Source organism: Artibeus jamaicensis, unplaced genomic scaffold (genome assembly GCF_021234435.1).
Source record: "Artibeus jamaicensis isolate MK-2021 breed Jamaican fruit bat unplaced genomic scaffold, CSHL_Jam_final contig_233, whole genome shotgun sequence".
Lineage (NCBI taxonomy): Eukaryota > Metazoa > Chordata > Mammalia > Chiroptera > Phyllostomidae > Artibeus > Artibeus jamaicensis.
In genome coordinates this window covers 24,077,644-24,103,855 of record NW_026521486.1, presented here as the reverse complement: position 1 = coordinate 24,103,855, position 26,212 = coordinate 24,077,644, and the positions used below count along the sequence as shown (strand labels likewise).

Below are 26,212 nucleotides of genomic sequence, written 5' to 3'. Positions count from 1 at the left end.
TGAGTGCCATGCATATTGTGTGGCTATGGCATCAAAAAAACTGAGGGAGTAGAGCAATGAATCTGCATCAAATTTTGCATTAAGCTTGAACCTTCTTCCTCCGTGGAAACTATTCAGATGATTCAGAAGACCACAGCTGTGGGCAACTGGAGACTGGCAGCTTCATCATCACAATGCACCTGCTCATGCATCACGTTTTGCGCAGAGTTTTTTGGCAAAACATCAAATTTCCCAGGTGATTCAGTCCCTTGCAGCCCAGATGTGGCACTCTGTGACTTCTGGCTTTTCCCCAAACTAAAATCACCTTTGGAAGGGAAGAGATTTCTGACCGTTGATGAGATTCAGGAAAATACTACAGGGCAGCTGATGGTGTTTGGGAGAACTGTGTGAGGTCCCAAAGCGCCTTCTTTGAAGGGGACTGAGGCATCATTGTTCTATGTACGTTTCTTGTATCTTGTATGTTCCTCAGTAAATGTCTCTACTTTTCACACAACATAGCTGGATACCTTCTGGACAGACCTCATATGTAACATTACTGTATGCTCTATATAGTACTCAAAGTGAAATATGGCTAACATTTAAGAGTATGTAATTTTTAAAAATATTGATGAAATACATGGAAAAGTAAAAAATCCTGTATTTTGATATTTTTTCTAAGACCTAATTAATTTCATTTAATTAGTAATTTTCTCACTTCATGAGAAAGTACTAATGCAGGATGGTTTCATAATTACTGATAATGAAGGTATTGATAAGTAATTAAGATGGGAAAATTTTGTTCTTTTTGTTTTCATTTAGTAAACATTTACCAAATGCCAACTCTATACTCGGTGCTTTGCTAACCAGTGGAAATAGAGTGACTTACACTGGAAAGTCACCCTCCTGATGTAGAGCACACAGACCCATAACATAACTCCAGGAAAAAATAAATAGGTAAATGGTTTGGGGAAATAGGGAATGACAAAAAAAAAAAGGAGCTTTTGTGATACCAGACACTGGAGTTACATATGATAATCTCTACTTTCCATGACGCCTTTATGAAACTCTCCCCAAAGAGGGAGCTGGCTCTGCCGCACTGCCTGTGGGAACTCGGTGAACTCGGTTAGGAAACAGCAGCACTAGAAATTTACACCTACGTTTGCACTGGAGACCAAATAGTTCTGTATTCCCGACAGGACTTGGGTACAAGTCGCACTCTTTCTGGTATGTGTTTACCATAACCCAGTTCTTTCTCTAAAGGCCACGTGGGCTCCTTCGGCTGGGAATAACGTTTATTGGGCGATGTCTTACTGTATCTGTCATCCACGAGGTTAAGAGGGCTCCATTGCTTAATCTTTCACCAGATGGTCTAGGCAATTGGAGCAAAAGGTAGGAGGTGGATTTATTTCAACTAAAGTATTAAAAAACACATTAACAACCCATTATTTGTTCTGTTAAATGGGTGTAAACTCGGATACAATAATTCTCTGAGGGTTGGACTCCAATTTCCTCAGCTGTGGGTTATAGATGAAATTACCCACAAATTATCTTTCAAGAGTAAGTTGCCAGATGGTCTTAAGATTCTATCATTTCAATTCTTAACTGCTGTATTAAATGGTTTCTGCTGCTTGATAGATGTTGCATAAAAACAAGTGTTGGGGGGAGAGAAGCGCAGCGTAATTTGGATGCCCTATTTTCCTCTGCTAAAGGTCAGTTTCAGGTGTCCTCGAGACTGTGAGGGACGCGATCCCTCTGTTCCTCTCCAACAAAGGGACAGTAGAGTGGACTCCTCAGAGCGCTCCAGAGTGCAACGCAAACTTCAAACTTATCCTCGCTTTCTCTGATCCCCACCTCGGCCCCTGCGGTCCAGTCTCGGGTGGATGCGTGGGTTAGAAAGGGCACCAGGCTCCTTTAAATGCTAATAGAGTCGATGCCCAACTCCGAAGCCAACTTTCCCCACCCTCTTCCCTCGCCCGCCCTTCCCTCCCCGGCCCGTGCGCCGCCTAGAAAAACTTGTGCGGGGCCATTTTTGGGGCAGTAAGATCCAGCGAGGAGCCCAAGAGCAAGCGCGCAGCCCGAGAGCTCGAGCCGCCTCCGCCGCGAGACCCCACCCCGGCCGCCGCCGCCTCCGCGCCGCGAGATCCGCACCGGCCTCCCGAGAGCGAGCCCGGCCGTCGCGACCACCAGCCGCGCTAACCGCCGACCAACCGCCACCGAGGTGCCCGAGAGAGAGCAAAGGAGGCGGCATGAGCGAGGCCACCAGCACCACCACCACCGCCGCCGCCCTCCCGCAGGCTCCGGCGGAGGCGGCCGCCGCGGTCCCCCAGGACTCCGCGCCCAAGAGCCCGGCGGGCGGCGGTGCGCCCCAGGCCGCTGCCACGGCGCCCGCTGCCCTCGTCGCAGGAAACCCGGGTGGGGACGCGACCCCCACGGGCCCCGCAGCCCCGGCCTCTTCAGCCCCCGCCAGCAGTGAAGACGCGGAGAAAAAAGTTCTCGGTGAGTCAGTCCCGGAGTTTAGGGGCTGCCCCGGGCGGGGCGGGCTGCAGCCAGAAGCCGAGCACGTGTGGGCATCGCCAGTTGCTTTCCCCCCTGGTGTGGGGAGCACCTTGTGGGGTCTCCAAGGGCGTCGGTGCCCAGCACCAGGGGCTGCAGCGCGCTGGTCCTGCAGGCGCTCCCAGGTGAGCGCGTGGCGCCCTGCGCTCCTCGCCGTCCGGTGCGCTTTTCTCCTGGTCCTGGGCCAGCAAGTTGGGTCTTACTTTGGTCACTGTCGCATGTTCCCCTTTATTTGGTCCAAAGAGCAAAGGAGCGGCAGTCTGAAATAGGACCCAGGGTGGGGATGGAGGTGGATGTAGGGGAGGAACAGACACGTGGGATGGCGACTTTGGAGTCACTGCGTAGGATCTGGGTGGCGACAGGATTTCCTTTGGGGAAGAATGAGGCGCTCGTGGGAGACGGGAAAGGAAAGGTGAAAAGGCTTCTTTCGGGGGGAGGCTCAGGTGTCTGTCCCTGACGCCCTTCCCACATTGGCACGTAAAGGCGCCACGCTTCTGTCGGCCACAGGCAAGGAAAGGGGTGTTGCAATCCTCTTGGGTCTTGGTCCCCCGTCCTCCTCCTTCCCTGTGCCCACTGCCGCGCAGAACCTGTTTCACTGTTTACTAATCGCTACACGTTTTCTTCTTCCTGGGCTGTGGGAACGCACTTGGTGCAGCAGCTGGAAAAACTTAGGAAGTGTGGGTATGACGTTTGTTCGCCCCATCGTTATCTTAGCGAGTTGAAACTTCGGAAATAGGCGATAAGCCGTTCAGGGTTTTTTTGTTTTTTGGGTTTTTTTTTGTGTGTGTGTGTATTGGGGGGCGGGGGGGCACAGAGCGTCAGAAAAGGTCTCTGTGGTCGTTGTTGGTTTTGTCACGTACTGCAGCCTTCTCTCAAGTAACGCCCTGTGTCCCCGTGCGAGACCTTAAACAGGCTTACAAAGCTCGTGGGTGGTGCATAAGCTTTCTCATGGGTGTGTGCCTGTATCATTCACTGCCGTTTAAACAGGAAAGTTAAGAGATGGTGTGGGATGCTTCAAAGAAATTTTCGGCATTTTGGGTAGGGTGTGTTTGACCTCTCAGAGCCTTTCCAGTTTTCTAGGAAGAAAAATAAGAGGTTAATGTGAAGAAAGTAATATGATTCCATGTCCCTTACTTTGAGAGGGCCTGTCTCCTGCCTCCCCTGCCCCCTTCCACACCCCAGGGGTTTTATTCAGTTAATGCCAACAACATGCTAAATGTAGCCTGTGTAGGTTAAGAAATGAAATAGCTGGTATTTTGCTGGACTTAAAGTTGCTTAAGTCTAGTCCATATTGAACTGGGATATTTCCAGCAACTGTTTCTTGGAACGCCTCATGCAGCATGTCTGAGACAGACAGCCTTGAGTTGTCCAGAGTGGTGTTTGGATATATCCTTTTAAAAACTTCTTTTGTGTAAAGGGAATTTTGCAGTTTTTCACTTAATCCTTCTACCCTTTTGGATCTAAAGTATTTACTTCTGGATTTTAAAGCAGGTATTGGCAAAGACGAAGGAAACATAAAGTTAGTTTTTGTCAATCACCAACTGCTGTTAAGCCTCGTCCACATCCTGGTGATGATCCTGGACCTGGTTTATCTTTCCCCTGCAACTCCGGCTCTTCAGAGCGAAGGGCAGCCGGCTGCGGGACGTCTGGGCACTGGCTGCCTCTGCCCTCCCTGTCCTGCCCTCTCCTCTCCTTTGCCAAGCAAGCACGTGGGTGCCCAAGCTGTGCCAGGCCCAGTGCTGGCTGGAATGGAATTCAGGTTTTGGATTCTCCCATTTTAGTTTTTACAAACGGTCTTTTGCCTTCAGTGTGGTGAATACAGCCGTCCTACTAGGCCAGGAAAAGCCGTTTACCTGACTGAAACAACACTTCTGATGAACCTGACGGAAACCACGTGGCTTCCTTTGTCTCCCCTTCTCCCTTTGTATATGTGAACTGAGTTTATGCTTTTAAAGCAAAAAGGGTGGGTCAACGTGTTTGGCCACATGACATGATTGGAAATAGGTGTGAGACTGGGAAAAAAATTTTTAATTACACTGGGGGAGTAAAAATAAGTTTCCAGTTTGGTTGAAGTTAACCTTGACAATCATTCTTTATCTTTTCCCCTATTATCATGTTGCCTTTCTAGTCAGGGTTATTCCTTTGACAGTGGTAGACATTAACTTACATGAAAATAAGTCACAAACAGTTCCAGGACATTCATTAGGGTAAATGACAAGAGTCACAAAAGGTAAATCATTTGAAATAATGTGTGACCTAAAAGCATATGATTTATCAAAAATAGTGTACGTTTGTGTACATTTGGGTATAAAACATATTTTTTTTCTTCTTTGCCCTAATGCTGTAAAAGTAGAAAAGCCTAAAACTGAAGATTCCAGTGGTTTAACCTCTTCATTGGAGAAGTCTTCGTTACTTGGTGTCAGAGAGTTGGAGGTCACTGAGGCAATAGTAAGCTAAATGACTTGAGAGCATAAAGGAGTATTTTTTTTCTTTTTAGTAAGAAAAAGAATTGCCTCAAGCATGTCAGTCTAGCAACACTCAGAATTAACCCTGCTCACAACAAAACAAGTTTTAATTAATGTTTTAGTCTTGAGTTTAAAAACTGAATCCTTATTGTTTATCCTTGGAAATTATAAATTTTGTATCTCAGAGAGGCAGCATGGATTAATGTTAATTGTTACTTTCATTCTCTACTAAGTTTTCTTTTTAAGGTACTCTATTGTCAGATTTCCTGTTTCACTGAGTCTTGATAATTGCTCTCTGCACTTCCTGAATTTAGACATAGGCATTTCTTAAAGGTACGGAATTTGGCATTCACAATTGGTTTAAAGGAGTCACCTCAGATCTTACTTGATGGCTGAAATCATTATGAATCTATGAAGGACAAGTTATAGAACCATACTCTTTGTTTTATGTTAAAATCTGGTGTACAGAAATGGTCCTGCTCATGATGGACAGTAGAGACCTTAATGAAGTTTAAGAGGGGGACCGTATAGAAAATGCTGAGTTTGGTTCCTGCCAACTGCAGGGAGCGGGGTAAACAGTGACACAGAAGTCCAGGTGCATCACTGCGGTTTGAAAAGTCCTGTTACATCATGTCTCAGGGTGCTGAGCCCAGAGCTGGATCGAGGCAGCATCAGTTCTATTATTACTCATGACTCCTCTGATAGACCACCATGTGGCAACGAGACGAGTCACTTTATGTTATATCTTTGTAGACTATCAACAAGGAGCTACTGTTTCACGTAGTAAAGTTTGCCAGCGTTCCAAAGTGTGAGAGTGATGGGTTAAGGTCATTTGTATTTTCCTTGTTTGCTGATCTGTATTCTCTTTCACTGCGACCCTTCTTTTGCACTTGTAACATTTTTTGGTGTTTAAAGAACTTTTTTCCTTGTTTTTCCTTAAACGCTGTTTCTGTTTTAATTATGGCAGGATTGCATAGACTTATGGCCACTCCTTATTTAAGGACTTTACCAGAAAGTTTAACAGGGGAAAAAGGTTTAGTCTTCTGAAAAGTGTTTCCCTATAATGTCTTTACTTGTTCCATTTTCTTTTCCTAACATGTTTTGGAATTAAGCTTGTAATGGTTTCTTCCGGTATGTTTAGGCTTTACATAATGCTGTCAAGATCTTAAATGATATGAGTTTTATCTCATTGTACATCAGCAATTAATTTATCTGCTTAATCCTATTTTAGCCACCAAAGTCCTTGGCACCGTCAAATGGTTCAACGTCAGAAATGGATACGGGTTTATTAACCGGTATGTGTGCTCGCATCTCTGCATGTCTTAAATGCATACTTCTGTTGTGGTGCCAGTAGTAATAAATTCTCTACCATGCTTTCTTAATGACTTATATAAGTTTTAAGGTGTGTAAGCACTGTAAATATTCTCGTTGCTCAGCTACTTGCCATTAAATGTTAATTAAAACACATTTCCAGAACATTAAACAAGAAACTTATTTTATAAAATCTAGCCATTAAAAGGGGAAAAAATGGGGGAATAATTCAGAAATAGGAAGGGCCTGAGATAACTGAGCCCATGCCCATAATGTCAGAGATGGAGACATGGAGACTGGCTAAGCAGCTTTCCCAAGGTCACTTCAACTGGTGCGTAACTGCACGGGCACGATAGTTCCAAGTCCTGTGTAGGAACTAGTGTTTTCTTTAAACCACGGTAACTTCTAGCCATATAGGAATGAGAATATAAGTGCAAGCTCTTAGGAGTATTATGTATTTATATGATATTACAGTTTTCTTTGCTCTCCTACCCCAACCCCTTTCTTAAAATATTCCTCCAGTTTCTTCCTTGTCTGTTTTGCTGAGGGTGGGGGGGGTGAGTTAGGCTGGAGTGGTGGTGGTGGTAGGGACTGTTTTTGGTTTCAGTGTAAGGAGAGCCTAGTTCACAGCTGCGCCCTGTCCTTTTAACCGGCTTGCTGTGCTTTCGCTGGGAGGGAAATCTGGGGCTCTGATTACACACCATGTGACTTAGAGCTGAGAAGGAAGGGACGTTTGTGTGTTGAATCTGTACACTTGGATCTGAGCACTGTGCTACTGGGGAGTAGCAAGGTGGATGTCTCGAGGGGTTAGAAGTTCTGAGGACTGAGTCCAGGCATCTCAATTGAGTTTAGAGGATAAACAAACATTTTTTTGATGTGTTTTAAAGCCTTGGGATAAACTTCAGTTTTTTTTTTTGTCTTCCAACAGAAATGACACCAAAGAAGATGTATTTGTACATCAGGTAAGATGGGTAATAAATGTTACATTGTATCTGTGAAGAGAGAGGTGTCAGTAATGTGCTGTCGTCCCATTCCCGAATGTAGTCCTGTACATCACTGTTCCACCCCAAACTCTCCCTGTGACTTTATTTTGGCGAGGGAGCTCAATTGCACATTTTAAGATTGGCAGGTGAGCACTCTGTCCCATCACAGGCATTGTTTTCAAATGGTTTTTATTTTTGAGTGGCAGGAAGTAATATGCAGTTCGACCACTTTTTAAGTTTTAAAGCCCTTGAATCCTTAGCAAAAAACCGGTTTCCTGCTGATGCCGTGCTCCCCTGACTCCGCAGTTCCCCCAGAGCCAGTTCCCCCAGAGCCTGGTGGGAACGCACCTGGTTTTTGGCCTGGGCGGAGACTGGCTAGAGCTCCTCTAACTTGCAGTCAGATGTTTGGGGTGTGTCTGTAAGACAGAGAAACCTGCCTGTTCCCAGGACGGTCCTCACTCCCGTCAGAGGCAGGCACAGTGGGCACGTGGCCGGGTCCAAAGGCCCACGCTGCCTTAAATTTAAAGCAAAAGTAGAAAATGGGTAAAATGTGGAAAATAGGGGCTTCTCTGCTACAGGATATCAGCCTTTCTTTACGTTATTGGCCTAGGATGTTGTTTATTTTATTACCATGTATCCTGGACTTACTTTACAAAATACATTAAAAGAAAAAGAACACCTATCCTTGTTGTTCTTCTTTGTATGTTGTTTTCAATGAGTTGTCTCAAAGGTCTGTGTAGTTCTGAGTATATAACAGCAGGGAGCACAGAGGAAGGTTCTGTTGCCAGCAGATTGACCTGCAGGGCTCTGCCAAGCATTTGGTTTTCAGTGTTTTGCTGCCTTTTGTTGGGGGGGGGGGGGGAGAGAGAGAGAGACACTGTGTGTGTGTGTGTGTGTGTGTGTGTGTGTGTGTGTGTGTGTTGGGGTGGGGTGACTGGCAATAGTGACAGCTAAGAATAAACCCTATTTGTGGTTCCTATTGTTTATATTCCGGCTTGAGTGGATGTGTTTCAGTTGTATGTAGATAATTTGCGTAGGTTAACTTCTGAAGTCGTAACAGACTGACAGGAAGTGTTGCTTATAATAAATACCAAGGGGTTGGCAGACGAGTTGGGGTAAGAACTGCACGTTTGGTGGTGGCAGGAGTAAAAGGGCCTCGCAAGTGCCTGCGCTGGTGGCCGGCTTTGTGAGCCTGCGAGCGAGTGTGTGACCTGATTCCTCCAGTCCCCGTGTGGCTGTGGGGTGAGTCACCGCACTGTGTCGAGGCCTGCCCAGTTTAACAGGAAAAAGCCAAGGAGCCGGCAGGGAGGGGCCGGCTTTGGAATGGCTGAATGCTCAAGCTGTGTGCGCGTATATCCTGTCCCGAACTGCCTTTTTCCTCTGTGGGTGAAGTCTCGGCTCTATTGGCTCATTCTTTTACTTTTTTTTCCTTCCTCCTACTCAGAGTAAGGGAAGGGCTAGCTTACACATGCCTAGTCGCTTTATAAAATAAGGTTGACCTAATTCCACAGACACTCAGAGCCCCTTTAACTATTTAGAGATACCAGCTAAAGAGAAGTGGAAGTTCATCGCAGGGATGATGCCACCCCGCTCTGCTGCGGGCTGAAGAAGAAAGGTCAAAGTGTAGGCAGATATTTAGATGCAGATGTTTAATGCAGGAGAACATCTGCATTAACCTTTTAATGTGTTGTCCGAGACAAAGCATGGTGTGGTGGGGAAAATACTGAATAAATATATGGACTCAGTACAGGGGGATGAATTCCCTCCCCCACCGCCAACATCTTTAATGTGGCCTCAGATACACATCACTTATCAGCCTCATGCTTCCTCATCCATAAAATGGGTGGCTCGGGTGGGAGATAAGCCAGATTATAAGTAAGGTTCTGATTCCTGAGGTAGTTTTGTATATTCTCTCCGAAATACTTACCCCTTGGCATTTCCTAATTCCTTTTTCTTTTCATCATCCCTCCTCCCCTTCACACAACTCTTTAATACCTTGAGGGAAGCACTTTCTGTGGTCTGCAGAAACCTTTGTACCTAACATACGCGTGCGTGTGTGTATAAGAGTTCACCAGGACTTCCCCCCACCGATGGAGCTGCAGTCTGAATGTCCAAGGGCACTAAGTAAACCGTGTCGGGACTGGGTGGCCAGGCTGTGAATGGAAGTGCGACCGCACATTCCGTTTAACACGCCTGCCCAGATGGATGTTGAAGGATGACGTCAAACACGAAAGTCACGTGGAACAGCTTTTATACCGTGTTTTCCTTGTTCTGTTTCAGAGATTCATGTTAGTAGGAGAATGATAAATTTTAAAAAGTACGAATAACAATAGGTCAACAGCCTCTTCAGTATCCCCAGTAAACTGGAAAGCGATGGAAGGTTACCGGTACTGAGACCAACTTCAGTTTGTATCTTCTCTTCTCTTTGCAGACCGCCATCAAGAAGAACAATCCGCGGAAGTACCTGCGCAGTGTGGGAGATGGAGAAACTGTAGAGTTTGATGTGGTTGAAGGAGAGAAGGTGAGAGCAGGTTGTGGCCGGGCGTCAGAGTGGGCTGGCACTTCGCTTTCTTACAGAGTCAGGAAAGTGGTCTGTCAGCCCCTCAGGAATTCACATGACTTTGTATGACAGGAAGAAGTGGCTTTTAAGGAGAAATATTCTTGAGATTGGATGTCATAAATATTTTGGATACAGATTATGAAAGACAATGTAATGTCTCGTTTAATAAATGATAACTCCTATTTATGGAAGGAAGAACTAATTTTTCAAGATTTAAAGTGACATTTCATTTTAAGTAGATTAAAATTTAACTTGTTATGTATAAATAAAACTTTCAGGCTGTGATTTTTAATAATATCCGTAATACACAGTGGAGAATGTTTCAATCTCAGTAAAAGAAGATTCAAATAGAATATAATAACTGTGTTTTTGGCTTGGATTTTGGAAAGCCAAAGGCTTCTTAGGCTTCTTAATGGTTACTGTGTAACAGCTTTGTTCACATGAAGTTACTCGATCACTGGAATGTATGTCAGGATTGTTTTTAATGCTGTTATATATTTAATTCCAATATTAGCAACATCCCTAATGTTTTGGTTTTAGTCAGCAGTGGACTACAGATGGCAATAAAGCCACATAGCAGTAAGCAAACATTTTTAAACCATATATGGTGCAGCCACTGTGGCAGTTAGCTGTGGCCGCTGAGTTATAAACTAAGCAAGTGAGTGGTTAATTCTCATGCATGTGCCTGATACACACACACCCCTCTACCATTCGATAGTCCATATTCTTAGTCACTCCCAAGCTGTACTGTTTTAAAAGAAAAATGCTTTATTTCATTTAATATACTAATGTAAATGATGCCTGTACCGATGGGATCCCAAGGGTATCTTGGAGATTCAAATGCTGGCCTGTAATGATCTCTAGTATCTTGTTTTTTCGGGTGAATTTGACCTCTGTTCCACTGTGTCATTCACCTCTGTGTTTTCAGAACTCGAGGTTTTACAAAGTGATACAGGGTGTGAAACACACTCTTTTGAGTCATCTTGAATTTCTTTGTATGTCTGAAGCATTGTGTTCATTGGCTCATATGAGAATAAGAATGCCAGGTCTGGTTCAAGGATAAGAGGAAGGACTAAAAGGGGACGGCGTGTGTGGAAGCTCTGCAGTACTAAGTCCAGGGCCCTTCGCTCCCGTTGCCGCCAAGTTTCACTCTCGGTCCTTCTGGACAGAGCCCCGTGAGCCTGTGAATAGGGCTTCCCTCGGTGCCGGTGAGAAGAATGTGGAAGATACCATCATCTCAGTTATTTTCCACCAAGGAATATCCTTCTTGGTCTTCCATTCCTTCTTTTTAGTTGTATGTACTGACCACTTTACGTGCTTCAGAGAGGGATGTATTGCTTTTGGACTCAGTAAGCCCAAACAAGGAGGCAGAGCTTAGGCTGCATGAACCAACAAGCTGTGTGCACATTTCAATCACGACATCAAATACCTCGCTCACATCATTAAAATGTGGGTGTGTTTTTGAGGTCTAACAATGGGAATTGCCAGTCTTGAGCACTCTGGCTGCCAGTGGCTGTTTTTTGGGGGGGTTTAGTGTCTCTTAAATTTTGAGGCTGTTCTTCTTTTCGGTGTCAGGGTGCTGAAGCAGCCAACGTGACCGGCCCAGACGGAGTTCCTGTAGAAGGGAGCCGCTATGCTGCGGATCGGCGCCGTTACAGACGAGGCTACTATGGCAGACGCCGTGGACCTCCCCGCAACGTATGTGGCTCTCTCTTCCGAATCAGTGATTGAGAAAATGTTCACATCTAGAATTAAGTGTCCATACTTAGAGCTCATATATACTGCATCTTCTCCTGGAGACACAAAGCGGTTTCTTTTTACTTGATGGGAAACTTTTAGTGCCTAGAATTTATGCATAGCTCCTGGTCTCACTAGAAACTTGCCATTGAAACGTTGTGTCAGTTTGTATGTACTTGCCTGCAAGTAACAGACATTTTGTTATCTTGTAACAAGAAAGCTTAATTTAGGCAGGCGGTGCCAAGGTAGTCAAAAAGGCAGTCTCCTCACTGGGCCAGAACCTAGTCTTAGGGTATTCACTAGTAAAGGGGAATGGGATGTCCACGATGGGCTCAAACCTGTTGTTCATCCCTTGGCACTGGTATTGTTGACCTCTGAGAAAATCAGCATTTGGTTGGCCAGGAAGAATGGGGAATAGCTTGGGAATAGGCAATAAACAGTGCTAGCCACAGCAAATACTACATTTACCTCGAGTAAGTGGGTGTTTTATTTAGCATAACATTTATTTTATTTTAAAGTAGAGTAGTAAGTAATTCTCTGGATTTTTAGTTTTTAAAAAATATTTCTGTATGCATGTATTTATTCGTTTATTTGTTTTAGAGAGAGGGGAAGGAAGGGAGAGAAGGGGAGAGAAACATTGATCAGTTGCCTCTCACATGCACCTTGACTGGGGATTGGTCCTGTAACCCAGGCACATGCCCCAACCAGGAATCAAACCAGTGACCTTCTGTTTTGCAGGCCTGTGCCCAACCAACTGAGCCACACCAGCCAGTGCTGGATTTTCTGTTCTTTAGGTTTCTCCCAATCCAGGTGAAAGGGTTTATAACCAAGTCTAGCTAGAGCTCTTTTAATAGGTTCAATATAAATATTGTCAAAGCACCCAAATAGAATTCTGTTCATCGGTGGTTATGAGGATTCTACAGATTTGAGTCTATTTTTGATGTTTCTAGAATTAGTGCCTAGGATTGGCACCACAGAATAAATCCAAGGTGCTTTGTAAGCACAGGATTGGGGCTGTGTCCGTCATCCAAGGAAAACTTGAAAAGTCTCACCACAGTTCAATACCTGCAAGTTGAGAGTGATGTATCTCCATGCTTTTGATAGATTTACATCTTTGTGCATAGCAGAATGTCTTCCCTCTTCATTCTCTCGTCTTCACACCCTGCCCAGATTGATTTTTATCATATTGTTGATGTCCTCTTGTTTTCTGTTTCTGTATTTTTCTTACTCCCTGATTTGCTTATCCTGTTTGATTTTTAATAAGAAGCTGTGCAGGGGATGGAGATGGGAATGAGCTCCTACAGCATTTACTCTTTCAGATTAACTTAAGTCCATTGGATTCATGGAGCTCCAGTTGCGAGTATGTTGATTCCTGCATTAATTCAGAAGTAAAGTGATAGAAAACCTTTAGTGAAAAATTTCCCTTTAAAAGACTTTTCAGCTTGGCTGGAAATTGTGAAAGCATGCATGTAAAGGGTATTTAGAAATGTCAGTTCTGAAAGTGTACATAAAGGTTTTCTGTCCTAATGTTTTTAAGGCCTCACAGCTCAAAAGTATGTTTGCCCATGGTGCTGCCATTAGTTTTATTTTGTAAAAATGGAAGATTTGCTTGTCTACAGCTCAAAAAGATAAGAAAAGACTAAAAAGAAAAACAGCTTATGAAGTCTCACACTTACTATTTTGGTGAACATTTTCTATATGTCTTTATGTAACTGGGGGTCAGATCTGAAACAGGTTTTACGAAGAGTGGAATGGCTTGAGTTGACTGAAAGTTGACTAGCTCAGCCTTCTGTTGAAGCTTTTCCTATGGGGGAATGTGGTTGCCAGTGTAGGCTTGATCTGGAGGGTTTTGAATATTAAATATCCTCCCTCTCCAAAAGAAATGGGCTATGCTTTTGTTAATTTTGAATGAGAGATAGGGAGAGAGAAACATCGCTCTTTTGTTCCATTGATTTAGGTGGAGACTCTTCTGTGTGCCCTGACTGGGGATCAAACCCTCAACCCTGGCGTATCAGGGTGATGCTCTAACCAACTGAGCTACCCGGCCAGGGCTAATTTGTTTATTTTTTTTAACTGTATTTACTTACCTTAAGACCATGTTTGGCATTTGCACATCCTCTTTTAAAGTAATATTTGAAACAAATTCTTTGAGGGATGTTTGGCTGTTTGCTTTTATTTTTTAAGTATAAAGTACTACTATATTATATGGTAATTTAACTACAGAAAAAAGTATGAAATGAGTCAGTAATTCCTTTTGTTAGTAAGGCCTATATTTAGAAACTACCTGTATATATTACTTACTACCTGATAAAATGCAAAGAAAACTGTATTACTAAACAAATATAATCACACCATAAGTGAGTGGTTCTCGAACTTTTTGGTTTTTGGACCCATTTGTATGCTTAAATATTATTGAGGATCCCAGAGTCTTTATTTATTAAAATTTATTATATTAGAAATTAAAGCAGAAGTTTAAAAATATTCAGTTGATGTAAAACAAACTCATTACATGTAAATGTAAGTAACATTTTAATGAGAACTATATATTTTTAAATTGATTGAGGAGAGTGGCATTGCTTGACATATTTGCACATCTCTTATGTTTGGTTTAATGGAAGACAGGTGGACCCTCTGATCCCCAGCATTTGGTCTGGGGAGAGGTCCCTGTCACCCCGTGAGACCCCACCACACACCCATGAGATGAGATTCAGGCAAATAGCATCTCCATGGAACCATGAGAGCAGTTCCACATTCATGACCCCTGCCCACAAAGGGTTCCGGAGACCCCGTCCACACTTTAAGGGCAGCTGCAGGAAGCAGACTATGTGAACTGTTGATACCACCATGAAATATGTTTTTCTTGACTTCCCTGACTTTGTCCCAGTGGGTGGCAGATGTTGGGAAACCCACCCATGGCTGGGCTAAATATTATAAACATTGTAAATGCTGTTTGGGTGGTCGATTAGATGACTGTTAAAATTAAGTAGACTGGTTGCTTTTGCTTTTCTGCTTCTTGGTATTTTATCTGCATAGATCTCCTTTAATCTTAATGTAGTTTATCCCGGGTAATCACATGATGATCTGGGTTAAATGCATTTTGTCTGTATAAAAAAAGGATCATTATTCCTTTTGAGGAGGAAATATTTTTTTTCTTTTGGTGATATTCGTCCTAAATGGTATTCTTTGGTTCTTTCCTTGCTGAAACTTCTTCTGAACCTCTGTTTCTTTGCTTCGCTAGTACGCTGGGGAGGAGGAGGAGGCAGGGAGCGGCAGCAGTGAAGGATTTGACCCCCCTGCCACTGACGGGCAGTTCTCTGGGGCCCGGAGTCGGCTGCGCCGCCCCCAGTACCGCCCTCAGTACCGCCCTCAGTACCTGCGGCGGTTCCCGCCTTACCACGTGGGACAGACCTTTGACCGCCGCTCACGGGTCTTTCCCCATCCCAACAGAATGCAGGTAAAATTGCACCTGGGACTTCTCTTCAGCAGTCCTCACCCCTCCGTCCTTCCTCTGCCTCCTCTTCCTCCTCCTCCTCCAACACCAGCTGCGGGAAACAAAACCTTGCTTGTGGCTTCTTTGTGCTACAAAAGCTGAGGGCAAGGCCTGGAGTCTTTCATTCTAGTAACATTTCTAAGAGCACCACCACCTGAGCCATGCCTTGCCAACTCTAGTTTATGGAAGAAAAGTAGAGAGACAATATGCTTAAGAGCTTAAACTCTGAAGTCAGTCAGACAGGCCTGGATTTGAATCTTGTCTCTGCTACTTACTGTCTGTGAGCTTTTGAGAAAACCAAGCTTTAAAGAGATTCACTTGTTCATCCATTAAATGGCTTTAATAACATACCTCTACTATGGGGTTTATGGTGATTAAATCATAGGTAAAGACTTGAGCACAGTGCCTCTAAATAGGATAGCTAGTGTCTCTAAAGTCCTTAATTTAGATGGGGTGGTGTTGACTGTTTAGAAACCCTACCAGGAAGTGGAGATTGTTGACTGATTCTCCTTTTTTTACTACAAAGTATTGATTGATACAGCTGTTGTGAACTTGGCCTGTAATTTAACAAGCCTTCTACCAACTTTTTGCTCTCCAGAAACTTTGGAAACCTTAGGCTAGGACATCACTTTTACTCTCACCAGCTGCAAATCTTTCCTCTTGGTGTCCTTGGGTTGTTTTGCCACCAAGTGTTTTGTCTGAACATTATGTTCAGTCTGTTCTTTGCTACCCTTCTCCTCTCCCATCATGCATGACGGTGTTCTTGCTACACCACTTCTTGTTTTTGTCCTTCCACTCTTTAGCAGCTGTCCCTGACCAGTGTGCTAAAAATAACAGGTAGACTCACACATTTGGAGAGACTGGGTACACGGGGCATGGTAGGTTCCTTCGGGGCGGCACTTCGGGCTTCTAGGAAATGAGGGCAGGAAGAGGCAGTGAGCTTGTAATGCACGGTTATTTTTAGAGTGTTAGGAGTACCTTCCCGAAATAATCATTTGTGATATTTAGCACACACACGTGTCATTTTTTGAGGACACGACGATTCTTTTTCATATTGTTTGAAGTAAAGTATATTCCACCTTAGGACTTGAGAGCATGTTGACGGAGTCAGAGGTTGGCCTAAGCTAACCAGTATCATCAAGTGGAGATTCCTAAAACTTCCACGTAACTTCCAGGATGTCAGTGTAATGACTTTAAATTATAGAGAGAGCTCTCTAGATAGTAAAGATTATTGAGGTCAAATAGAAAAGTCTTTCCAACATTTTCTACTCTGTTCAAAACTTTGAAATTCATTGGACACGACAGTGGGAAAAAAAGCGATATGCAGGCCAACAGTATTTCTCTTATGCACAAAGGACACAGTACAGCATGGTCAGTGACCAAACGACCTCCACTTTTTAGAGAAAATAATTCTCTGTGTTTGAAATTAAGTAGAATTGGCTACTGGGCTAATACCAACTATTCATAGTCCTTGAGAAAAGAAATCTGTGATAGAGGAAAGGGGGCAGCGTTGTCTGGCATCTGCCACGTGATCGACATCTGAACACAGTTCTCCTTCAGCGTCCCTACGGCTCTGTGAAGGTGACAGTGCGTTCCATGCTGTCGCTGCACACGAAGAGATTTGGATGTTTGGGGAAGTTAACAACTTTTATTACCTGAGGTTACGTGGGCAAGAAGTGCTGGAGCTTCATTCTCCTTCTCCCATTCTGTCATTCTGGTAAACTCTCATCCTCCAGTCAAGTTCATTGTTCTTTCTGTCCTTTTCTTTTTTCGTTCCTAATTAAAGTTCCTGAGAAAGAAGCAGGTTTGCTTGTTCAGACAACTACAGGGAGGCCGGTGTGGTTGGGGTGGAATGAGCGGAGAGGAGAGGGCTAGCAGGTGGGACGAGGGTGATACCTTGGAGCAGACCAGACATGCCTGGCAAGACCGTAATAGGGACCGTTGACAGACTCTAAATGTGATAAAAAGGAGCAAAGGAATCTGTACAGGGAAGAAACATTTAAGAGATCACTGGGCCGTTTTTAGAGGCAGGACCACAGGAGGCAACAAGTAGGGAGACGAGTTAACCGTAATCGCCCAGCGGAGAGATGACTGTGACCTGGCCTGGGTCAGAGTGCTGGCAGTGGAGGTATGATAAGTGGTCCGATTCCGGGAGTGTTTTCAACATCAGAGTGACAGCATTTGGTACTGGAGTGAATGTGCGACGGGAGGAGTAAAGGACACCTCTTTTTGTTTGTTTGGTTTTGTTTTATTTTTTAATTTAAACAAAGGAAGACTGAAGAAAGATTGAGTTTAGGAGGAAGGTTAAAATTATTTGGAGGCCTTTCCCCCATATTACATTTTGCATCCAAGTGGAGATGCCAGGTAGGCAAAAAAAAAAATAATAGTAAATTAATAAATAAAACAAAGCAGAGTCAAGAGGTAGAGGGTGGCATGAGTTAAGCAGGTGTCACTTTAGATGAGGTGGCTGGCAAAGTCTTTGGTGCTGTATTTGAGAAGAGACCTAAGGAAGCGAGGGGGCGAGTTATTCGGGTCCCGGGAACTGCACGCATGGCGGAGGGATTGGCAAGTACAGAGGCCGAAGAGGGCGCCTGACCGGGACAGACGAGATTGTAGCCAGAACCTCGGAGCCGTGGAGACATGGTGAAGGGCGCAGTGGGGGTGGGACTGGCTATAAAGTGCGTGAGGCAGAGCACTGACCCTGGGACTGAGTTCTGGGGCACACCAGCCACGAAAGACTAGGAAGACAAGAGCCTGACAAATGGCGATGCAAAGGGACAAGTAGAAAAAAGTACGTTTTGAGAAGGAAATGCTGTGTTAAATGCTGCCAAAAAGGAGAGGGCGTTAGGTTGAGAACTGATTGCCGGGTTTGGTCACCTGGAGGTTGGCGATATGGTGAGGATAAAGGTACGATTTGGATGGGTCAAGAGAGCGCCGAGGTGGAGGAGGAAGACTAGGTTCTTCCCCTTGGGGTTGTTTCTGTGGCGATGGCGACGGGTTTCCTTCGGCCTGTGTGTCTGCGAAGGAGCCCAGTGATGTGCAGCAGTGTCTGGGGGAGAATGAGGTTAGGGCAAGGCGTGGGCCTGGTCTGATTCTGTTTTTACACTGAGTGAGCTCTGTGCTGGTTTCCCTAATCCCCTGCCTTGCCAACAACTTGCTCATGATGTCATTAGATGGGCAGATCTAATGCACCCCCCACCCCCTGCAACATACAATCATTTATGTGTGTGTGTGTGTGTGTGTGTGTGTACACATTGTGTGCGGCGTGTTCCTTATTTGTGTTCACCGAATTGGCCCGAAGTCAGCGACACCTTGATAGCATTGGGCTTTCTGAATACCATTCTCCACTAAAAGGAAGCTCCTTTGGAGAAATGGCTGATTTCAGATCTGGACCAGAGAAAGTACAATATGAACTTGGAACATCTTGTTGTGCCAGAAAGCAAGGAAGTACGCAAAGAATGTTGGAGGCAGGTCAAAAGGACATGAGCCCACTTGAATGGGTTCCTGTTGGCCAGTAATGGCAGTAGCAGATTATAACTCACTGAATAAAATAGAAAACCATGAGTCTGTACAGATACACACGAATGAATGGGTATACTGAGAATTTGATGAGAAACCAAATATTTACAGACTTTGAAAGTGCATCTTCAGAATCCTTCTGAATTACAAGGGGAAAAGAGCAAACCACTTTAACTCCTGCTCTGTGCCGGCGCTGTCAGTGGGGGTGTGCAGCTGAACTCGCCCTGCCAGGGTGCAGTGAGGAGAGCCCCGTGTCACTTCTATGGCTTCCCTGCCACGCACGCGGAAACTAAAGCATGAGAGACACCAAGCAGCCGCACGGGGGGGGGGGTATTTTAAAATATGTGGCCTATAATATCTCCCCTCCCCACCCCACCCCTCCACCCCCCAGTGGAGGGAGTAGTCTGTATCTTTAATAGTGTCATGGTCATGGAAACCAACCAGAGATAGAAGGACTGTGTCAAAAAGAGAGACAACTAAATTCAATGCATGGTTCTAAGTGGTTTTTGCTGTAAAGGGCATTATTGGTGAGACGTGAATGGGGTCTGAGGATTAGATTCTATACCTCCAACTTTTCTGTGTGAGATTATTTCAAAATAAAATAATTGAAAACGGTGGCTGTTACCTCAGCACGTTTATGTGTCTGGATGGAAGTGGTGGAGTAGAAAGGGCAGGAAATGCACAGTGAAGGGGGAATAAAGAGTGAGCCCCTCTGGGAGGCAAGAGAGACGGGTTGGCTCTGGATACGAGCTTCGACCGCTCATCCAGTGTCATGAGAGAGAAGACAATTAATACAAGTGTGGGTGGCTTGGTAACCTGTAGAAAATATTTTCTGACTGCTCTTTTCTTAGTGAAATATGGAGGAGGAAGGGATGTTAGTTTTGAGTGGGGGAAAGAAGGTTGAGACTGTGGCTATAATGTAGTGATTCTGAGAGGTTGCCGGTGGGCTTTTTGTTTTTTGTTTTTGTCTGTAGTTAGTCTTTCTTCCCCTGGAAGTTCTACAATAAAATTACTATATTCCCACAGCTTAAAATAAATTTATCATTAAGAAAGTGTATTTTGCTTTTTAAAATGTTATGCTTAAATACATAGTGCAAATAGATACAAGGAAGAAATTGTGAAAGGGAGGAATTGGAGGTGGAGGCATAGTTAAGAGGTGTGGGAGGTGCTGTGAATGTAGAAATGATTAAATACTGAAGGGACACCCAGTCTGTAGAGTTAGTGGGTCTGACTTTGCAAAGGAGTTTCATTGCTCAAATGGAGCCTAAGAGTGCATTTCCTTCCATACTGTAGGTTTTCTTTCAAAAGATACATGGAACACTTCAAAATGTTAAATTAGCATTGTGAAAAAATTAGTTACTCGGGAATAAGGCGGAAGACTTATCTAGTGGGAGGGAGTTTTTCTTACTTTTCCATCATTCACAAAGATCCAGTCAGTCAACAGTTCCCTGTTGACTGAGAGTTCCCAGCTCTGTACAGAAGCCTTTTTTTATCTTTTACTTTTCACCAAAACCCTGAATGCAGCTGCGTGCTCTGCGCCTCCTGCATCTGGTAGCACGGCACTCATCCCCAGCCCTGTTCCCTTCTCCTAGGCCGGCGAGATCGGGGAGATGAAGGACGGCGTCCCGGAGGGAGTGCAGCTACAGGGCCCGGTTCACCGAAATCCAACTTACCGCCCCAGGTACCGCAGGTGTGTGGCACCTTCCTCTAACTGACGACCAGCTGAAGGCCCGGTGAGGGGTGGCAGCAGGGACGGGGTATTGTGGGTCTTGTTTTGTGGATTCTGGTATGGCCAAGTTCGGGTGGGGCTCTGCCGTGCATGTTTTCAGATGCCTTGTGACATTTCCCACCCCCTACTTAGACAGTTAGAATGTTTAGGGTTTCATTCTACCACAGCATCATTTGTATTCGATAACTTTCTCATGACATAAATTATTATTTTTTTTATTTTTAATGAAATGAGCAGAAATTAATGGATGGGTAATTCCATCGTAGAGCTACTTGTAGAGGAAGAACTCGTAGAGTGCCAGAGATGCTTGGGACTCTGCATAGTCTGTCGACTGAGCCAGTCTGGTAGGAAGGTTATATCAGATCTGTATCAGGATATAGATCAGACCGTCTATTTAAATTCCTGCCCTGCAGTTAGTAGCTGTAACTCCTTCAGCAAGTTTGCGGATTCTTAAAGCCAGTCACCAGGTCTGTAAGTGGACATTAAGGAATGTTCTACAGTTGTCACTAGGTTTAAATGTATAATGCATTTAAGATAATTGGTAACGTGCCTGGTATAGTAATCACTCAATAAGTGTTAAATATCTACTGAGTGAGTAAATGTTAAATATTATACTATCTCTGATGTTAGTATTAATGGAGTGGGTTATTTGATTCTTTATCCCTGTGAAAATTGCAAATTGACTAGACCCCCCCTAAGATCCTTTTTCAGCTTTTTATATTGAGCCTTACTGTTTATATATCCTATCCTTGAGGGTAAGTAAAAGAAAAAAAAAAGAAAAAGAAAAAACCAGCTTCATTCCTGAATGCCATGCAGAACACCTTGAAGTTTGGGGATGTGAGTTCATCGAAGGGCGTGTAAGTGTATCATTTAGGGCAAGGATTTGTACACCTTTTGTATCCTTTTTCCTCCCAAGGTTCACTCCAGTTTTAGACGTAATCACTCTAATGATTAATTACTAAGGGCTGTCAAATAAAAGTGACTTCATAGAAATGTCGTAATAAAAATCGAGGACACAGGACAGCATGTGGGGCCCAGCCCTTTCGATCCCGAGCTGTGACATCCTGGCAAAGGTGTCCTGGACCTTTTTTGACCTAGAAAACCAGCAATCCTATATGTCTCAAACAGTACTTATTTTCTCCGAACCACTTGGATTTCTCACTATAAATCTAGGTATTGACATTAAGTGATTTAACATGAAACCCCCCCCCATCACAGGCTCTGGTGTTTAATCTTATTCTCCACAAAACTCTGTTCACGGAGGGCAGATGCCAGACCACTTTACTTTCCTGTCCTCAGTGCCCATCAGGGTGACTGGCAGGAATATAGTAGGTGCTCAGTACATGTTTATTCACAAAAATAGGCATTCAGAGGAAGGGAGAAAATGATGGGAAAAGTTTTTTTTCTCCACTCAAACTGTGTTCCATTTGCTGCATTAGCCTGTGCATAATTCTGACAATAAGTGCCCGATCGCTTGGCTTTTTCATCTTGAGAAAATGACTAAAACCCGTGTTTTCGAGGACGGCTGCCACACTGCACTTCCCTCTCTGTGTCCTGTGCTCTGTTCTAGGGGCCCCCCTCGCCCGCGACCTGCCCCAGCCGTGGGAGAGGCTGAAGACAAAGAAAATCAACAAGCGGCCACTGGTCCAAACCAGCCATCTGCTCGCCGTGGGTACCGGCGCCCGTACAACTATCGGCGTCGCCCCCGCCCTCCCAATGCTCCTTCCCAGGATGGCAAAGAGGTAAATCCAGGCAGCGGGCGGGGGCCACGCCAGATCAGCCTTCATCATGCCAAACTTTAGTGCTGTGTTCCAAGAGTGGTTTATAGTCTAATGGCTGACACAACTATACATATTTATATAGAATAGCTTGTGGAAAATGTTATTTATAAGTACCATATATAATTATAAGCAATATAGGGTATATTCACATTTTATATACATTTATATATATATATTAACATTATACTTAAGGCCTGTATGTATATAGAGAGAGTATGCCCTGTACTTAATACAAACCAAATGTATGAATTTCACTAAATCAGATTCTCCGGAAGAATCATCTACATTGTGGGGATTCAGAGCTGATACCTTTAGGGCTGTCCAAACCAAGGACAGCTTTCACAGAGAGGAACCTGCTTCTAAGTGCAGAAAGTAATCACATGTCATAGGCTTTTTGTTGTGGAGAGGGGTGGTGTTGAGTTGCTACTTGGAAGCCATCCTTCTGTGGTACTGATTTTTGACTTTTATTTGAGAATAAATGAAGTTTTGATCAGTGATTTGCCTTCAGAGGCAAGAAGATTCTATCCTTCTCGTGAGGGCTTTCAGTCTTGAACTTTCCAGTGTCACCTGAATTGGTTCATCTCTGGTGTGTGGCTCTGTTTTGTGTTTTAGACCAAGGCGGGTGAAGTGCCATCTGAGAACCCTGCTCCAGCCACCGAGCAGAGCAGTGCTGAGTAACACCAGGCTCCTCCGGCACCTTCACCATCGGCAGGTAAGAGCGTGGGCCGCCCAGGCTGCAGCTGATGTTTTCTGTCGAATGTCCGTGATTTCTCAACAGCAGCCCAAATCAGTCCACAGGAGCTCTGTGATTCACCTGGACCATCCCTCACCTCCATTGGGATTTTGAAGAAAGCGGTTTTCATGTTCAAATATCTCCGAGATTGCCTTTTTTGTTGTTTGTTTATTTAGCTAGGCTTTGGGTGCATAAACATTCAGACAATTAATGAGAGTCTAATTCTTTTTTCTAGACAGTTTTTAATTATTATAGTATTAACAAGGTAATCCCAGGTAAGAACACTTGAAAGTTTAACTTTTGTGACACCTAGTGGCCAATTTGATCATTTAAAAGTGCCTGACCAGGCCTTATTTTAGTAACGGGAGACTGGCCTGTGGAAAAACTGGAGTGGTTTTCTTGTCCCCTTTTCCCTTTGACGAGGAACATGGATTTGGAGGCAGCGCAGTCCAGCGTGCACGGGCCAGCAGGTCCGAGTCCTCAGTGCAGGGTCTGCGGCTCGTTTGCCAGGCCACCTTGAGCAGTTCTTTTATTTGCCCTCTGCCTCAGTGATGGCTGCTGAGGGTGGAGGGTGAACACTCGCTGGCCTGAGCCACGGAGGTCTTCGCAAATGTTTAGTGAGATAACACCTCACCTGTGAAACTGTTAAACAGGGAGCGGTAAAGAATAACCTCTTTATACAGGTTAGCTTGTTACCTTCATTGTGGTTTCACTTTTATGTTCTGACTGTTCTGGTTCATGCAAAACAGCTTCTGTTAAGTCAGTGCATACTCACAGTTATTAAGAACCACACCCAAAACAAAAGAACAGCTAGATCAGGAGCAGAACCATAGAAATGAAAATCACATGGAGGGTTAGCAACAGGGGAGTGGGAGAAGGAAAAGGGGGGAGAAGGTACAGAAAATAAGTAGCATAGACGGTAGGTAGAAAATAGATAGGGGGAGGGTAAGAATAGTATGGGAAATATAGAATCTAAAGAACTTGAGACATGTGGTCATAAACTAAAGGGGGAATGGTGGGGGAGGGGGGCAGGGTGGAAAGGAATGAAGGGGGAATAGAACAAAAGTAATGGCATAATCAAAATACGTTTTTTAAAAATGAAAAAAGTCAGTGCATAATGAGAATGATGCACGTGCAGATTTTGTTTAGAGTTTTTAAAATAGTGTATTTTGAAATACATGAAAAATAGCATTTTTGCCTTTGTATTCTTTAACCCCTGGTTATTCCGTCACTCTTTCTAAGTTTGATTTTAATTTTTTCCAGGTGACCTAAAGAATTAATGATCATTCAAAAGTTAAAACAAAAGCAGACCACGACCTTACCAACACCAAAGAAACATCCAAGCAATAAAGTGGAAGACTAATACCCCGAATGTGGACATTGGAATGTTTACAATTATTCTTGACAAACCAAATAAGCACAAAAGGAGAATGTCAGCCGTGTTTCCAGTGGTTTTTCTGGGAATGCCTGCACAGAGGATAAGCGAGCACCTCCCCAGTTTCAGCACCCACTAGGTTTATATTTTTTTCCTGGTTTTACTGTTTTGGTGATATGAATTGAAAGAAGAAATATTAATACCACATGGGGAAAACCCCCAAAGAAATCTGAAATATATATAGTAAATGCTTTTTTTCCCTTTTCTGTTCATTTTGGATGCTGGTGCTAAACTTTCAAGTCTCGTGATTAAAAAAGGAATTTTATGCCCTGCTTATTTATTTCTAGGATGAGGGGAGGATAACATTTTTTGCTTTCTTATGTGACTCTCTTTGAAAATGTGCAGCATGAAGTTCATCGAAAATAAAATTTTTACCCTTGAAAGGAAAATGTATAACTGGAGTGTGTTTTTCTGTCTTTGTCTTTTCCCCCACTTTATTCACTTGACTTACTAGTAAACTGAAAGCCAAATGTCAAGGTGCATTAGTGCTATTTAATAAATGTAGACGTGTGAGTCTGAGATGGTAGAAGATGGGATTCCTCCGGGGAGGTGCACATCGGGATGAACAAGTTTGTGTCTGAGCCCAGCAGTGGGCCTGCTCCGTCCTCTGTACCTTTTGAGTAATCTCCATTGAGGTGACTGGCTGGCATTTACGCTAAACAGCTCCCTTTTGATTAATGAAAGAGTCCATAGTTCTAACTTCCTTGAACTTCCAGCCAGAGGTCACATTGTATGTTTATCTTTCAGAAAGAGGAAGGGAGGCTCTTTGAAACAATATTACAGGTTTCTTCCCCCAGAAAGCAGACGGTTCCCCAAGTCGAGAAACCACGGCCTACGTCAGTGCTGTGTAGGTAACTTCTCAGACCCACCGCACCTTTCAAATGACTTATACTTGACTCAAGTACGTATAAGCCTAGGTCCGTGCCAGGCACCCTGCTAATGGCTAGGAGGAACAACGGAACCAAAGACTCTAGTCCCAATGAGCTATTTCAGTACGTGAATGTAGAGAACAAACAAATACGTAAACAAGTGTGGCATTGAATTTCAGATGGCAATACATGATATAAAGGAAAATAAGCATGGTAAAGGGATAGAAATAGGCGTAATTTGGGGTGGCATGTTTATTTTAACTAGGGAAGGGTGTCTCCTAAATGATTAGAGAAGACATGCCCCGAGCCCTGGCCTGGCCGATCAGTAACCACTTGAACATCGTGAGTGTTCCTGGCACTGGGAGCAAATGCAAAGGGTATAAGGAAGCGCCATACACGGCCTGTGCAAGAAATGGCAAGCAGGAGAGAGTGGATTGATTGTTCAAGAGCCTCATGCTGCCCAACACTTTTAAAAAGAAAGAAAAATTGGTAATATGCACCAGGCAAAAATACTGAAAGGCATGAAGTATTTTATTTTAAATAATTTCCGATTGCAGGCCTGATGCTCTCACGGCAACCAATTAGCGTGTTTTTCTTCTTTTTAAATATGCCTGTATCAGATATTATGTTCATGTGTGTGTGGAAGAGAGATTGGTAAACTGATCCAAAAACTGATCCAAATTCACGGAGAGGGAAGGGATTTTAACTACAGTTACCCCAACAATTTAACAAACATTAGAAATAAGTTTTTAGAATTCTGTGGGTAATTTCACTGTCCAACTGGTCCTCACTTAAAATGGCTTAAAAATGCACCATATACTTTTTGGCACTGATGTATTTTCTCACCTAGTATTTTTATTTTTACTGTTTTTCTATTATCTATGTGGAGTATGTTCATCATTTGTACTGGTTGTATAACATTTAATGATAGTTTTCCATAATTTTGTCCTCTATTATTGGGTATTGAGGGTTTTTTAAATTACTATTATAAACCCTTCATTCCAACACCCTTCTAAATGCCACCTGTTTCAGGTTACAGCTGTTTTCTCGGAAAAAGAAATGAACAAT

At 43.9% G+C, this 26,212-nt stretch overlaps 1 protein-coding gene across 3 annotated transcripts; it reads left to right on the top strand.

Moving 5' to 3' along the window:
• Positions 1 to 1,995: 1,995 nt before the first annotated feature.
• On the top strand, positions 1,996 to 24,671 carry YBX3 (Y-box binding protein 3). Of its 3 annotated transcripts, none has more exons than XM_037164799.2 (10): positions 1,996 to 2,475; positions 6,229 to 6,292; positions 7,237 to 7,270; positions 9,723 to 9,812; positions 11,427 to 11,549; positions 14,827 to 15,042; positions 20,190 to 20,278; positions 21,897 to 22,068; positions 22,720 to 22,819; positions 24,104 to 24,671. In XM_037164799.2, exons 1-9 carry the CDS (start codon positions 2,226 to 2,228, stop codon positions 22,783 to 22,785), a joined length of 1,104 nt encoding a protein of 367 aa, XP_037020694.2. In that variant the 5' UTR covers positions 1,996 to 2,225; the 3' UTR covers positions 22,786 to 22,819; positions 24,104 to 24,671. The 3 variants fall into 3 exon arrangements, with proteins under 3 accessions (XP_037020694.2, XP_037020693.2, XP_037020696.2); XM_037164798.2 differs by having other exon boundaries at positions 1,997 to 2,475; positions 20,190 to 20,287; XM_037164801.2 differs by lacking the exon at positions 14,827 to 15,042 and having other exon boundaries at positions 1,998 to 2,475; positions 20,190 to 20,287.
• Positions 24,672 to 26,212: the final 1,541 nt, after the last annotated feature.